Source organism: Aplidium turbinatum, chromosome 5 (assembly GCF_918807975.1).
Source record: "Aplidium turbinatum chromosome 5, kaAplTurb1.1, whole genome shotgun sequence".
In the NCBI taxonomy this organism is placed as follows: domain Eukaryota; kingdom Metazoa; phylum Chordata; class Ascidiacea; order Aplousobranchia; family Polyclinidae; genus Aplidium; species Aplidium turbinatum.
In genome coordinates, this window is record NC_137476.1 from 8909096 (window position 1) to 8924665 (window position 15570).

The window sequence follows — 15570 nt, forward strand, 5'->3', positions numbered from 1 at the left end:
GATGTCCGGCTAGGCTACAACCTCGATCTCAGTCTTCAACATGGCATAAAGAAGCCGTTTTTATTCTGAAAAGGAATATCCGTAAGAAATAATGAAATAACGTTCTGGCCAAGGAAAAAAGTCTTCTTGGAAAATAAAACCACAGTAGTCTACACTAACCTACCGTACAATAATAAATGCGCCAAGTAGCCTAAGTGTAAATATGTGCATGTTAAATAGGCTAGCCTATATCACCTGGCAAAAAAATCGGATTTCGGTTCCTATTTTTGGCCAGAATTTCAGACTCTAGTTCCACTCCGACTCCGGCTGAAAACCGACACCCCACTCCTAAATGCTCAAAAACTCTGTCTCCAATAGGCTAGGTCCAGAGCCTCTGAGAGAAATTTTTACTAGGGGTACGAAGAGTCATTCCGGGCCCCCTTTGTCTTGGGAAAAAATTGTGATGTTTGCTTTGGCGTATTGCACACCACACCACATTTTACTGCAGAATTGGACATCTGTGCGCAATAACAACATATCAGGCTGCAATAAAACTATTATTTAGTGTTGTGCATATCATGTGATATTCCCACGCCAATTTGTGTATCCTGCATTGAATTCGTGTGTCAGTTGTTGATGGTGCTTTTGAGAGGTGTCGCTTTTCGTCGCGAGGTATAGGCCTAGATTTTTTTCGTTTTCGCTCTCATTTCTTCAGCTCATATCAAAATTAGACAAAATTGTTAAAGAATATGGCTAAGGTCAATGTTCATTGATTGTGTAAATATGTTGAGAATCGAATTTATTTTTGTAAAGTTAAAGCTTATACAAACCTTTTTGAAAAGTGTATAATAGGTCCTGCCCCTGAAGGACCTATTACACACAATTAAACATTGAAAAACAAAACATGTCGATTCACTTTCACTGCAAAAAAAGCGCATAAAAATGTGAAATAATAATACTTATTGTTTATGAACACTTTAATTGCCAAAGTAAAATTAATTAGCCTAGCATTACATGAATAGCTCTTAACTGGGAGAGAGACGTCTTCATAAGGGGGGGGGGGGGGGGGGGGGGGGAGTGTTAAACTCTTTTCCACCATAGCCAAATTTTATTATTTTTGTTGAATGAGTTTTGGAGCTTACGTGTAATAAGTTATAATGTTGCTAGAAAAGTAAGGTTTATTTTCAAAACCCACAAAATTTAATTCTTCAAGTGGCTTAACTCATTGTGTAATAGGTCCTGGACGACGTTACCGGTAGCCTACTGTATACTAATAGGTCCTTCAATGATTCATTTTTAATTCTTAGTTAATGCAAAAATATTTGTACAAGCAATCACTCTGAAATTTTGTGACAACTTAGGTTAATTAGCCTAATTACCACACAACCGCAAATAAATGCAAACTTTTACAAAGAGCTTTAATAACAAAATTTATCGCCTTATTGCTGAATTCCCAAAAATTTGCATTCTGACCCTAAAATTGAAAATCCTTTGTTTCTAGCTTTTATCACACGAAACTTCATACAACTTAGTTGGACTAAAATCTTGATCCAAAACCATAGAAACCGAAAACATTTATTTTGAAGTAAAGAAAATACAGCGCTGTATAATAGGTCCTGCATCTCCCATACATCTTTAATGTAAATTTTTTTTAAATTCATTTTTTTATTTCTCTTAGATGTAGCCAGGGCCGGATTTAGCTGATGGAGAGCCCGGGGCACTTTTAGATCGGGGGCTCCCCTGCAAAAAAATTGTTCGTGCCTACGGCGCGAAAAACCACCTCTGTGTCTATAGGCTACATGAGCATCAATCCAGCACTGCACAGCATTTTGCAGAGACTTCAAAGGCTGAAAGGAAGAAAAAAAAAACAACACAAAATCACATTTTTTCCACTTAGGGGGGCCCTTCAAAAGTCGGGGCCCCGTGGCACCTGCCCCCTCTGCCCCTCCCTAAATCCGGGCCTGGATGTAGCTTATAATTATTTCTGAAGAGGACACTATGTGGTGTCGAAAACGTTGGATTTAGTAGTTTTTTCATGTTTTTTTTGTGTGTTTAATGTTAAATCCGATAACGTTACTGACTGTTACAAGCCAAGCTTTCTACCAAGGCTTAAACATAATATCTTGTTAAAACATCATCTAGTTAATCATCTGACCAATCCTAACCTTTCTTCCTTAATTTTTGCATTCACCACAGGCCCAGCACTAGCAGAGGTGAACGAGAGAAGTCACTTTTTTGACTCCGGCTCCGGTCCTGCTCCGAAAGTATTCTCCGGCTCCTGCTCTAACTCAGAAATTCATTTTGAAGTGAAATAAGCGTGAAACTACCTTTGTCAAATAGTTTTTAAAAAACAAACAAAAAAACACCCGGGCTTTTTCTCAAACCTGCTTTTGCTACACTATGCCCCTCCCCCCCACCCCGCACAAGAGAATAACTAACTTTTATGATTTAATTTAAAGTGCTTTTAAGAGAATATTTTGCACGTAAAACCTTAAATTACCACTACTTTGGGCCCCTAATTTGCTCGCAAAGCACTCGATTACCCTTCTGGGCCCTTTTGCTAGATTACGGGCCCCCCGGACTAAAAAATAACAACTTTTATGCTTGAATTTAGTCGTTTAGGATGGTTTTAACCAAACATTTTTGCGCGTAAACTATAAAACCACAATTTTGGGCCCCCCAACAAGCACAGGCCTGGGCCCTCAAGGGTAGCCTACGCCGTACCCTCCGTAGCCCCCTCTCATAGGCCTTAGCTAGCCCTACACCTCTGCTGGCTACCTTATCGCAAAGAGTTATAGCTGGCTAATAGCGTTTTTGAGTAACGTAGAACTTTAAAAGCAGCGTTTATTAAAAAGAGAGAGACTATGCAAAATGATGTCGTAAAAAAATTCAAAAGCATTACGGTATTTTCTAAATCTTGAAAACCAGTCAAAATCTTGAAGAGAACCAGAAATAACTTCGCTTCAAGATGTGATTGCCATTCACTTCTGAAAGTGCAGGATCATTGAGTGATAAAAGTTACATTTTTCTTTTGACGGTCCCGCTTTATTTTGTAACTGCAAATCCAAGGAGGACTACGTCGGTCTGACGCCAGCTGACGGTCGTTTCCAGTTGTTTTCACACACGAACTGGATTGGGCAGAATACGGCATGCCAAACCTGCTTGGATGATACAGAGTTTTCTTTTTGCACGCTTCTGTGTTTCTTGACAAAGAAGAAAAATCTTGTGTCTTTTGTTCTTCTGCTTCTCCAGTGTGGCATTCTTTGATCATATTTTCTGAAGGAGTTGCCAGATTTGATTTTTTAATACCTATTGATGATTTCGAATTGATTATTGGCGATAATTCCATCTTGTTTTCAGAAGATATCTGTAGACACAAAACGACATGCATTTTAAACAGTAGTCTAGTCTCTTATAATGTATTATAGCCTATCTTGGCAGCTGAATGTAGCAAGAATTGACAGCGGTAGTATTTTAACTTACTTTGGATTAGGCTACCAACCAAACTACCGAAGTAAATATTTTAGAGAAGCCTAAAACTACGAAAACCCGTTTATTAAACAATGAATTTTCAACCAAAATCAATTCATTTTAATCAATTGTTTAGTCAGAAACGCCTTCGCTTTTATTGAGCTATTGCGAAAATCATCGAGTCTTTTTTTTAAATTTGAATGCTAAAATACTGCGCTTTCAAACAGAAAACATAAGCCATTGTTAACTTTAACGAACAAATAACTTTGACTTGGCCTTCGCGAGTGTCGACAGCTCTCTTCCAGACAGACGTGTGCTTGAGAAGTTCCCGCGGTCCCAACACCGGCCGTCCCTCATCATCGCCCCAAAACTTGTGGCTCCTGTCCCGAGTTCACCGGTGAAGCGATGGAACTTCAAAAAAGCCGATTGGAATCAATACAGCCTCCTAACCAATGAGTCTGCTGCAAAGTTACCACCGACTGAAACATGCAACGCAGACGAGGCATACCAGGACTTCTGCAATGCCATAATAACTGCGGCAAAGGCCACAATACCACGTGGCCATCGAACCATCTATACACCATGCTGGGACTCTGAGTGTGAAGCTCTCTACCGCTCATACCTAGCCGCCACAAGTGGTGCTGCTTCTAACACCGCCGCCACCAGACTACTTGAGCGGCTGGACACAAAGAAGCTTGAGCGGTGGAACGAAGCTGTCCAAACCATCGACTTCTCACACTCAAGCCGCAAAGCATGGAGCATCATCAACAACCTCACTGGGCGCTCAGCAAACTCCCCTTGTCAGTGCCCCGTTTCTGCTAATGCCATCGCTTCCAAGCTAGTGCAGAACGGGGTGTACAAGACAATGGACCGCAAGGCATGCCGCCTTGTTGCCAAGGAAGTATCTGCCCTATGGCGAGTGGAAACACCACCAGAAGAAACAATCTCTGGAGACTTCACTCCAGAGGAATTCGCCACCGCCTTCCGCCTAGTGAAACCACACAAGTCTCCAGGGCCCGATAAGATCTGCCCTGAGCTTGTGCTCCATGCTGGCCATGCCCTAAAGTCCTGGTTACGTAGATTCCTCTCTTCCTGCCTGCACCACCTCACAATCCCAAAAATCTGGAGAAAAGCTTTAGTAGTTGCGATCCCTAAGCCTCACAAGCCACCAGAGGACCCAAGGAGCTATCGTCCGATATCCCTCCTCTGTGTTCCTTTCAAGATCCTCGAAAGACTGATCTATGCCCGCGTCAACCCAATCATCGACCCGCTCCTTCCAAAAGAGCAAGCCGGGTTTCGGCGCGGAAAATCCACTGTAGATCAGGTCACACTGTTGACCCAGGACATCGAGGACTGCTTTGAGGCAAAAAAGAAGGCCGGCGCTGTCTTTCTAGATCTCACAGCTGCCTACGATACTGTAGGGCATCGCGGCCTTACTTACAAGCTGCTTCGCCTGCTTCCTGACCAACATATGGTCCATATGATTATGGAACTTGTCAGGAATCGAAGCTTCACCCTCACCACCGGCAACCCACGGCGAAGCAGACTGAGACGCCTGAGAAACGGCGTCCCACAGGGATCGGTCCTGGCTCCACTTCTTTTCAACATCTACACCCACGACCTGCCAACCACGGTCTCCGCAAAATACGCTTATGCGGACGATCTGGCAATTCTCCACTCCACAAAGTCGTGGGAAAATCTAGAAGACACCTTGAGCCAGGACATGCAAACCATCTCAGCTTATCTCCAGAACTGGCGACTGAAACTCAGCGAAACCAAAACTGTGGCGGCAGCTTTCCACCTGCACAATCGGGAACTTGATCGTGAGCTACATGTCCACAACAACGGAAAACCTCTGTCCTTCTGCCCCGAGCCAAGGTATCTTGGGGTGACACTAGACAGATCGCTCACATACCGCCACCATTTGGTGTCACTGCGCAAGAAACTGACATCCCGCGCTGCATTACTGAAGCGCATGGCAGGCTCTAGCTGGGGGGCGAGGGCTGACACTTTGCGAATAGCAGCCTTAGCCCTTGTCTACTCTTCAGCAGAGTACTGTGCACCTGTCTGGTGCCGCAGTGCTCACTGCCACAACATCGACACTGCCATAAACAGCGCCCTGCGCACAGTGACCGGATGCTTGCGTCCCACACCATTGGACAATCTCCCCATTCTCGCTGGCATCCAACCTGCTGAGCTTCGTCGCAAAGAAGCCACTCTGTCCCTCGGTCGACGGGCACTGGAGCCTAATCATCTTCTCCACCACAAGATCTCTGCCTTCCCAAACGGGCACCCCCGCCGACTGAAATCAAGACACCCATTCGTGCCAGCCGCTCGGCTTCTGATCAACGAAGCTGATGAACAAGACATCTCTGCGGCTACTTGGGCGGACCATAAATGGAATTCTGAATGGAGGTCAAGCACCACCAGACTCCATTCAATCATCCCCGACGCCGACACACGCCCCATCGGCCTGACACTACGGAGACAGGCATGGGTGCGCCTCAACCGTCTCCGTACAGGCGTCGGGGTTTTCCGCTCAACCATGCACCAATGGGGAATGGCTTCTTCCTCCTCCTGCGAATGTGGTGCCGAGGAACAGACCGCAGACCACATCATCAATGACTGTACCATCTTCAAGCCACCTAACGGAGTGGAAGGTCTGCGCGTCATGGATGATGAAACTAAAAACTGGCTGCTCTCTAGCAGCCTTCCAGTGTAGTCCGGAAACATCGTGAATCTGGGGTGGTAAAAGGATAGACCCTCGGCCCCAGAAGCTCAGACGACGACGACGACGACGACGACGAACAAAAGAAGCACAATATAACGTTCGCGTTTTGCCGCTTCTACTTTTTTCTAAGCTTAGACCTTTGCTATGTTGACGATGACGTGTATAGTTTTCGCTGTGATGGTCAGAAATAAAAACAACTGAATTGAATGTGTGTGAGATTCGTTTTGGACTTTCTAGTAACGAAGAGTGATCAAAACGAAAATTCTTTGGTCAAGCAATAATTACAGTAAACAAACATAGGCTACTTTGTGTGTGTAATTCGGCTAAGAAAACTTAGCCTTAACCTATCTTACGTTATAACACACCTGCCTTCTGATACCATATCTTTTCAGATTTTTGCCTCTAAGTAGTCTCGGAGCAGCAGACATAAACCGACTTTGATAACTTTCTAAGCGCCGGGATTTGTGTTCGTTGGGGAAAGTAGGAAGGAAATCGCATGGTAGTTGACAGCCCGGAAACGTGCTGTTCAACATAACAAATTATAAATGTGATAAACTATAATGACTTGGCGTCTCATTGCCTTCAACCCTCGACAAGAGGAAGGAGCTTAATGATGATGATGATAATGACAACTTACAAGCAAGTAGGCGGTAGCATCGGAAACTTGAAGTTTACCCTCTTCTTTTAAATTTAAAAGCATAGTTTTACAATGTAGCCTATCATAAGTCTACTCTTTTATACCGATTTGAATTCGTCAAACTGTCATCAAAAACTTCTGGTGTTGATGAGTGTTCAAATGTATTCTGGTCAGGTTCAATTATTTTAGACTTAAGTGTTCGACTGCGGACAAGCTTTTCCTGAAAATAAAATAGTTTATTAATGAAAAATAATGTTGTAGCTAAAATGAGTTAAACCAGATCAAGTGTTATTAGAAAACTGAAAGTAGGTTTAATGCAATCAAAAAATAAAGAGCCCAAAGTGTAGATACCAAACTCATGTTCAGCAAACAAACGTTTCGAAAACTATACTGTCTTCATCTTGAAGACAGTATAGTTTTCGAAACGTTTGTTTGCTGAACAATGAACATGAGTTTGGTATCTACATTTTGGGCTCTTTATTTTTTGATTAGATTAACCAGGCGTTCTAACCATTTTGCTCCTAGGTTTAATGCATTTCACAAATTGTGATAGCCATATAGCAAATGCATGCCATGCCTTGCCTTTATTGCTAGTGTTAGGTGTGTGTGTACCTGCAAGCTGTCGTTTCTCTTTTGAAATTTTGGTAGTTTAAGATAAGGAATATATGTTGAAATAGCATAGACCTACTAGTTGTTTCAGAGATAGGAATTTTGATTTCCATAAATAAACTTTGTCTAACTACCCCCCTATTGTGGATAGCCTAGGTATACGAAGCCGAGTAACGTTGGCTCAACAAGACAAACTCTCTATCAAAGCTCAATCTTCTCTTCATTGGACAAAGCGTTGCAGACTGAAATGTTGTAGTCAGAAGTCTAAGCTATGTAGGCAGAATTTCGTCTTACCCTAACACTGGGCAAATATCCCACGTTGGTTGGGCCAGATGCTGGTCTGCTGCTGAGTATCATTTCGCTGCTGGTTTCAATGTCGTTGCCCTTACAACCGATAGCCTCTCGAGCAAACGGAACATTGCAATGCAATACCAATCTGCAAGGATCCTGTTCTGTCGTTTGACCGTCAAGGCATCTTTGATCTGAGCTTTTTCTGGAATTCTGAAGACATGCAAGCACTACTGTATATCTATAATACCTATTGTAGGATACAAACATTTCAAACCGGACTGTTCAATAGGCTTACACTAAATTTTATAAACGTGATTTTGAATGTAACTACAGTCTAAACTGATGCATCAAACAACTTTTTAGGCCTATGTCTGATTTGCATAAAATTCTTAGGTGACGAAAACTGGAGCAAGGCTTTCCGAACAATAAAGGACAAACAGTGGCTATAAAAGTGAATTAGTTCCTTTAAAAATGGAACTGTTCTCTGAGTCAAAATACCAGAATGTTAAAGTACTATTTTAATTAACTTTTCTGTCAAAGGTAGATAAGTTACAGAATGAAGAAATCATACTTTAGAATTATATACTTTATATCAATGTGATCATGAGTGAAGTGATTGCGAATGGTTTTATATTAGGCTCATAGAGAGTTATTCATAAAACTTGTTTGAATACCATATCCCGGGACTTCACCGAGACAGAAATTCCAGAGCCTTATCTTCAGCATTACGCTCTTATATTTACTCCGAAGAAAGTAAGGTCAAATTATTTTTGCCATACCAGCCACAGATAGACAAAGCTTATACTGTATATGTAAAATGAAGACGTTGCCAGCGGTCTAATCCACCTGTTGAGTATATTTCGCTCTCAGATAATAAAAAGTTACACACCCCTGGTATAGTATACCAATTCAACAGCTGTCAAAGTGTTTATGAAAAAACAACTTTAGCATGGGCTACCACTGGTCAGGGATATCTAAAGAAGGGGATGCGAAGGCTCACAGCGATTGCATTATTCTGATGACACTACCAGGGCGGTAGTTTGTAGCGCGTGAAACATGCGGTTCTTTTCAAAATTGCAGAAAGTTTTGTAATGCAGCTGGTACAGTCAGCTACCAAAGACAGTTAGTAAATGTTATATAGAGCGTATTTAAATAATACTTGTTTGGAAAGTCAATTGAAAAGTTACCAGTAGCCTAAGCTGTTTTTCTTAACAAAGTCTTTGCAGCAGGCTAGATGTAAAGCAACTATATACAGGTACTTGAATTAACAAGTAAACATTATGAGCATGCAGTGAGCATCCAGGCCTGATGCAAATAGCGCAATGCAGGTTATCATAACAAGATTAATTAAACTACTATCGGTGCCAATTGTCATTTTATAGAGAGATTATTATTTACGATAAACAGAAGCCCTTCTATTGTCAGACGCAATAAAAGCCTTCGTATCCCCTTCTTTAGATATCCCTGCCAAAAGTCTATCTAATGTAGCCATCATTGGACTTTAAAAAAATCCAAAAAAGTCGCTTACTTGAACTTCTGCGATATTGACGCGAGTTGACATAGGCCAATTTGGTTTCAGGAACTGAACCTCTGTGCTAGGTTGGGTAGTAGTAGGCATTTGCTCACAGCTCGACCACGTAAATCGAAAAGGATTGTAACTTATGCAGGAAAGAGAAAGTTCTGGACGACTACGTTTGTTGTCCATGTTTTAAATAAATAATTTCTGCTCTAGCTAAGTGATGTTAGCAATTTTTTTTTTAATACTTCTGTTTTTTATTGTGCATACAAAAATTAAGATGAATGTAAAACTCAATGAAATGTATGTTGAGCATTGTGACATCACAAGCAAAACTTAAGTAAAAGGTAATTATCATCATCTTTTGCCGTCTCCAAGCCGAAAGTTTGTTATCATTTGCTTCCAAAAGTCACGTTCTCCGCTATTTTTTGTTGTTCTTCTTCGATGGTTGACACCTCAGGCAATTGTTGTAGCCTACTTCATTGTCCTTTGACGTGGTTTGATGGCAACATTTTTGTAGTTCAAGCATGACATCAAAAAGAGTTTTTTTCACTTGTTGAAATAAACAGGAGTGGTCAGATTTCTTTTGTGTCTTTGATTTAACAATGATTTAGTAGGAAGTAGATTTTGGATTGAACTAATTGTTATGAATTGTAGCCTACTTTCATTAAGTAAAAAGGTTTTGGACTGAGAGGTAAAATGCTTCAAAATGAGTTTCAGGCACCAGTGGGACATTTTGTTTATAAACGTATAGGCCTACATAATTGCATATACAACATATAGGCTACAGTGCTGTATTCGAGGGTATACGGCGGTATACGCAGTATACTCTCTGCTTTTTCGAGCAACTAATAGTATACCCTCTGGTTTTCCAAAGAGAGTGCCTATGCTATCCTGACTGATTCCTAATGTATGATGTTCTGCAAGAATTACCCATGTTATCCATTGAACTTCAGTCTCGAAGTACAACTTTAGCTTGAGCCGAACTTTTAATAAAAAGGACAATACGAATTATTGAGAGTTTCAAGGAAAATCCGGGAGAAAAAACACAGTTGGCTTTAGGAGCAAAGGATAATTTAATGTTCAGACATATTCCTCTGATACAGAATTCTAAAATGGTGCCAATTAATGCAAATCAATTCATTCAGAACATTGTTAGCAGAATGCAAATGAGACTTTGCGCTAATGCCGACACTGACAATGGTCAGCTACTGGCTGATAGGCTATTGCTAACTTGCAACCTGAAAAAATGATAGAAGGAAGTTTGCGTCATGAAGCAGAGGTGAGAAGAATTTGTAAACTCTTTGACATTGATGAAATACAGTCAATTCAAGGATTAAGAGACTTCAATGAAAAAGTTGAATTGTGCCCAATAATTTGAAGCCTCTCTTGACAGCTATTTCAACTTTACCTCGTTCGACAGCAGAAGAACGTGGTAAAGTTTAAAGAACAATATTAGGCTATCACAGGTTTAAGAACATCTTTGCTCACTGATAATGTGAGCTGTTTGATGTTTATTACTTGCAGTGGACCACCTGTGGCTCAATTTACCACTAAAAATATGTAAGATCATGGCTGCTAAACCACCGATCAGCTAAGAATACTAAATCCCAAATTTGTAAAGAGGATAAAGATGTAGATTCCTCTTGGCAGGCTGTTTGGAATGTATTCATAGAAAAATAATAAGAGAAATTCGTCGGCTGCGTAGTCGAGTAGTGAGAACGTCTGCGCGACGTTCGAAAGGACTTGGGTTCGACACCACTCCAGAGCACGCGGCTGTGTCTCGGCAATAGCACTTAATGGCAAGCCAAAATAAGGGGAGCAGTTGACTCGAAGACTGTATATGTCACTTCGCTGCTTCCTGTATGTCTACACGATTATTATTATTACAATTTGGTACCTCTCGTCCAATTTTGATGTTGATAATTCATGTTATGGTAGAACAAAGACTGGTATTTTGCAAGTTGTGTATTATTTATCATTTTGGCAAATATGACAGTATACCCTGTGCTTTTTTTAGGAATACAGCACTGAATATAACACAATATGATGATGTTGACAAATCCTTCTCTTCAAAAAAGTCGTGGGACATTTAAACAACTCTATTGTGTATTTTGTTTTGTTTTCAATAGTGTTTGTTTTATAAATTTGACAGTTTCACTGAGTCAATTCATTAAAACTATTTATTTCAACATTTGTTTTGATGTAAAGTGTCGCAACACGCCTTCTAATACACAAATGCATGCATGAAGGCAATGTAAAATCTCTGTTTTTTTTATTTGCAACTAGTTTCTTGTTGCATTAAATTTTTCTTTAAAGTGTAGGCAGAGGTGGGCAGTAACTAGTTACAAAAGTAACTAGTTACTGTAACTAGTTACTTTTTGAGTAACTGTAACGGTAACTTCGTTACTATTTTCCAAAAGTAACGAAACGCGGTAACTAGTTCCTATTTTAGCACTTTTTCAATAGTTACAGTTACAAGTTACTTTTGTATTGAAATTTCAGTTTTTAATTCCCGCTTATTTCTCTACATGTGTTTGTGTCTTGCTTAGTGCGTGTTTGCTCCGTTTCGCGCAATAATGCATTTTTCTCGCAGATGTATCGGCGCAGCACTGCGCATGCGCGGTTCTTTAATCGATTAATCGTTCTTATCGTTCTTTAATCGATCGATCGTTCTTAAATCGATTTTTTAAGATGTTTAGCTTCATATTTATGATTTGGCTCCTTTTTGGCGATTTTTGATAACTGATTTGGCTAAATTAATTGTTCTTGGCGATTAATCAATATGTACCAAGACAGGCAAGACACAACAATACAACAGGGTTGAGCATTATAATAATATATTTTACATATTTACAAATGAGTTTAACAGTCAAACGTTTTCGGTTTAACTTAAGCCCTCATCAGGAAACTGAAAATATGTATAAAAATGCAGTAAATTTCAACTTCTTGAAGGTAACTAACTAACTGACTATAAGCATCAAGAAACACGCAGCAATTAAAAGCAATTTGTTGATGCTTATAGTCAGTTACTTAGTTACCTTCAAGAAGTTGAAATTTATTGCATTTAGTGTAACGCTTGCAATGCCTCTAAAAAGATTGTCTGACATTAAAACCAGCAACAGCATTGCTGATTGCTTGCCGTTGGTGGACGTTCTTGTGGAAGCAATACAAACCAGATTTGGTCATTGGTTCGAGGACAGCGACTTTCAGCTTGCGACTGCATTCCACCCACAATTTAGACTTATTTGAGTTTAATGCCTGATCATTAAGCGACACTGCTGAATTAAAGACCAAAATAAAACAGAACATGCTTCAAGCAATTAAAGAAGCAAACTGCTCTGCTAAAGAGGGGAGTATAGCAGCGACACCGAAGTGGATGGTGGTAGGTACAGCCACGGAGGACTTTTTGCACCACTTTACGCAAAAACCAAGAAAAGAAAGCAATGCGCGTTGAATCTGTTACAGAAGTATTTGGAAGCGGACCCTGAGGACAAGTTAAGCGGATCCAGATTCACAATTGGACGGATGAAAAAACTGTTTTAAAAACATAACACTCCCATTCCGTCAAGTGCTGCAGTAAAAATATTGTTTTCATTGCAGCACTTGTTCATCACCAGACTTTATTCGTTCATCCCCGACGCCGACATACGCTCCATCGACCTGACACTACCAAGACAGGCATGGGTGCGCCTCAACCGTCTCCGTACGGGCGTCGGGCTTTTCCGTTCAACCATGCACCAATGGGAAATGGCCTCTTCCTCCTCATATGAATGTGGTGCCGAGGAACAGACCGCAGACCACATCATTGATTGATTGATTGAATAAATCTTTATCCTCGGACTGGGAAAGCTTCTTGCAGAACTTAACCCTGGCAGTTTCGCATACTTGTAGACTAAAGGCTTTAAATCACTGACGCAGGCTCGGTCACCAAGATTGACAGAGTGAAGTTTCTGATTGTTGAAGTCTTGTTGCCGGGAAATTATTCCATCTATTAGATGTCGCTAAATGGAGAGCAGTCCTTAACGTGCGTTGCTCAAGCGTATGCCCTGAGAGTCGAACCAGTGCCGCTTGATCTTGAAGCTTCTTCGTTCCAGAAGTGACGCGCTAACCAATTGAACTATCGGGGCGGACATCATCAATGACTGTAGCCTAACATCTTCAAGCCACCTAACGGAGTGGAAGGTCTGCGTGTCATGAATGATGAAACCAAAGACTGGGTGCTCTCTAGTAGCCTTCCAGTGTAGTCCGGGAACATCGTGAATCTGGGGCGGTAAAAGGATGGACTCTTGGCCCCAGAGGCTCACACGACGACGACGATTGGTCAGGGACATTTTAAAGCCCAAAAGGGCAGGCCTGAGTGACGAGCACTTTGAAATGCTCGTATTTCTCAAAGGAAATAAACATATAAGCCACTGAGTATTTTTTTTAAATAAAACCTTGTTGGTTTTGTACTTGTGCTGTTATGTTAGCATGGTTGGCTTTAACACTATATATCAAATATTGCGGTTAACCTGGACTTGCATGCAGAGCTGGCCAGGTGCAGAATTTTATGTTGATTTGTGAGCAACTGAAAGTAACTAGTAACTGTAACTAGTAACGGTAACTAGTTACTTTTTAAAATCGGTAACTGTAACGGTAACTCAGTTACTATTTTGGCCAAGTAACTGTAACTGTAACTCAGTTACTTTTGAAAGTAACTTTGCCCACCTATGAGTGTAGGCTACCACTGCTCTTTTAGGTTAGGCTTAGGCACCAGTGCGACACTTTAGTGCGATATTTAAAACTGGAAAGTAAACATTCAAACATTACATTTTTTTGTTGAAATGATTTGAAGATGTGAGCAAAAACTAAAACTTTACGAAAATGTGGTTTGGCACACATTGCTCGTACATTATTTGAGTTAATACAGAAAAAAAGCTATTTTCGTCCGACTGGTCTCTGATCTCCCGTATTGCCTATAGGGCTGTTCGAAACAAAATGCTTTGTTTTAGTTCGAGGCGAAATTCCTTTTCTTTTATTAGTTTTGCTTCGAAATAATTTTTTTGTACCAAAGACAGGCAAGACACAACTATACAACAGGGTTGAGCATTATAACAATATATTTTAAATATTTACAAATAGTATTAACAGTCAAACGTTTTCGGCTTAAGTTAAGCCCTCATCAGCCTCAGAAATCTAAAAACATTTATAAAAATCAATAAATTTCAACTTCTTGAAGGTAACCAACTAACTGACTATAAGAATCAAGAAATACGCAGCGATTAAAAGCAATAGAGTGGAAATCAGACAGACAGACGGAAAAAATTAGCCTTTATTAGGAAAAGGCAACTACGTAGGCCTAACTACAAAAGAATTTGCATCACAGGGTACATGAAACATCAAGTAAATGTTGAGGAGAATGGACTCGCCTCCCGAAAATAATTGTTTGTTTAAATTTGGGTTGTAGCGTTTGATTAACAGCGCTTCCTGAATTTTTGTGTCAAATTGGGATTTGCGTTTGCTTAAAATTTTAAATGAGTCAGTGGAGAATTTTCGATCTTAGCAAAAAGAACACTCCATGATATGGTCTTTGATGGCACTTTTCTTTAAGTACCTAAAGTTCAGATGCTCCCGTACTCTCGTGGTAAAATGTCTAATGGACATACCGATGTACCACAATGCCGAATCACACGGACATGTAAAATGTATACAATATTTGAGCAGAAAGACAAAGGCATCTGGTACTTTAATAAATAGCTGAAAATACGAACTAATTTTGAATGTTTTGTAAATAGGAAAAACGTCCACATCAAATTTACTTTCATAAACTGTCTGATTTTAAGAGCAAACGTTTTAGATTCTTTTCCCATTCCTGTTTGTAAATATGTAAAATATATTGTTGTAATGCTTAACCTTGTTGCATTTTTGTGTCTTGCTTGTCTTTGATAGGTCTACAAGAAAGTAAACTCTTTCCCGAAACTACAAATAATTTTCTAGTGAACAATTTTTTTTGTTTCGAATTTCAATACATTTCGTTTCATTATGCATTACCGGCAAACACAACAGAATCCGAGAATGCAGAAAGCAATATAGGTTATTGTAGTTCACACTGTAAAGTAAACTAACGTTTTTTTCAAACATTTAATGCTTCAACTACATTCGGAAAACTTCACTTTGACAATCTCGGTGATAACCGGCCCTGCGTCAAAAGCCAATACAAGTGGACGAAACTACCAACAATAACCCATCAAAGGCTTTGTCAGTCCGAGAATAAAGATTCAAAACCTATTAACCAAAGCGACTTTGGCCATTTAGTGCAAGCAACCTTCAAAAACTGATGAAACAACAGTAGCC

The 15570-nt window shown here is 40.3% G+C and overlaps 1 protein-coding gene across 1 annotated transcript; it reads right to left on the minus strand.

Moving 5' to 3' along the window:
- Window positions 1-2814: 2814 nt before the first annotated feature.
- Window positions 2815-9488, minus strand: LOC145771267 (uncharacterized). Its single transcript, XM_082583003.1, has 5 exons — window positions 9247-9488; window positions 7722-7928; window positions 6923-7038; window positions 6547-6703; window positions 2815-3346 (listed from the first exon to the last, which is right to left on the minus strand). Exons 1-5 carry the CDS (start codon window positions 9421-9423, stop codon window positions 2981-2983), a joined length of 1023 nt encoding a protein of 340 aa, XP_082439129.1. The 5' UTR covers window positions 9424-9488; the 3' UTR covers window positions 2815-2980.
- Window positions 9489-15570: the final 6082 nt, after the last annotated feature.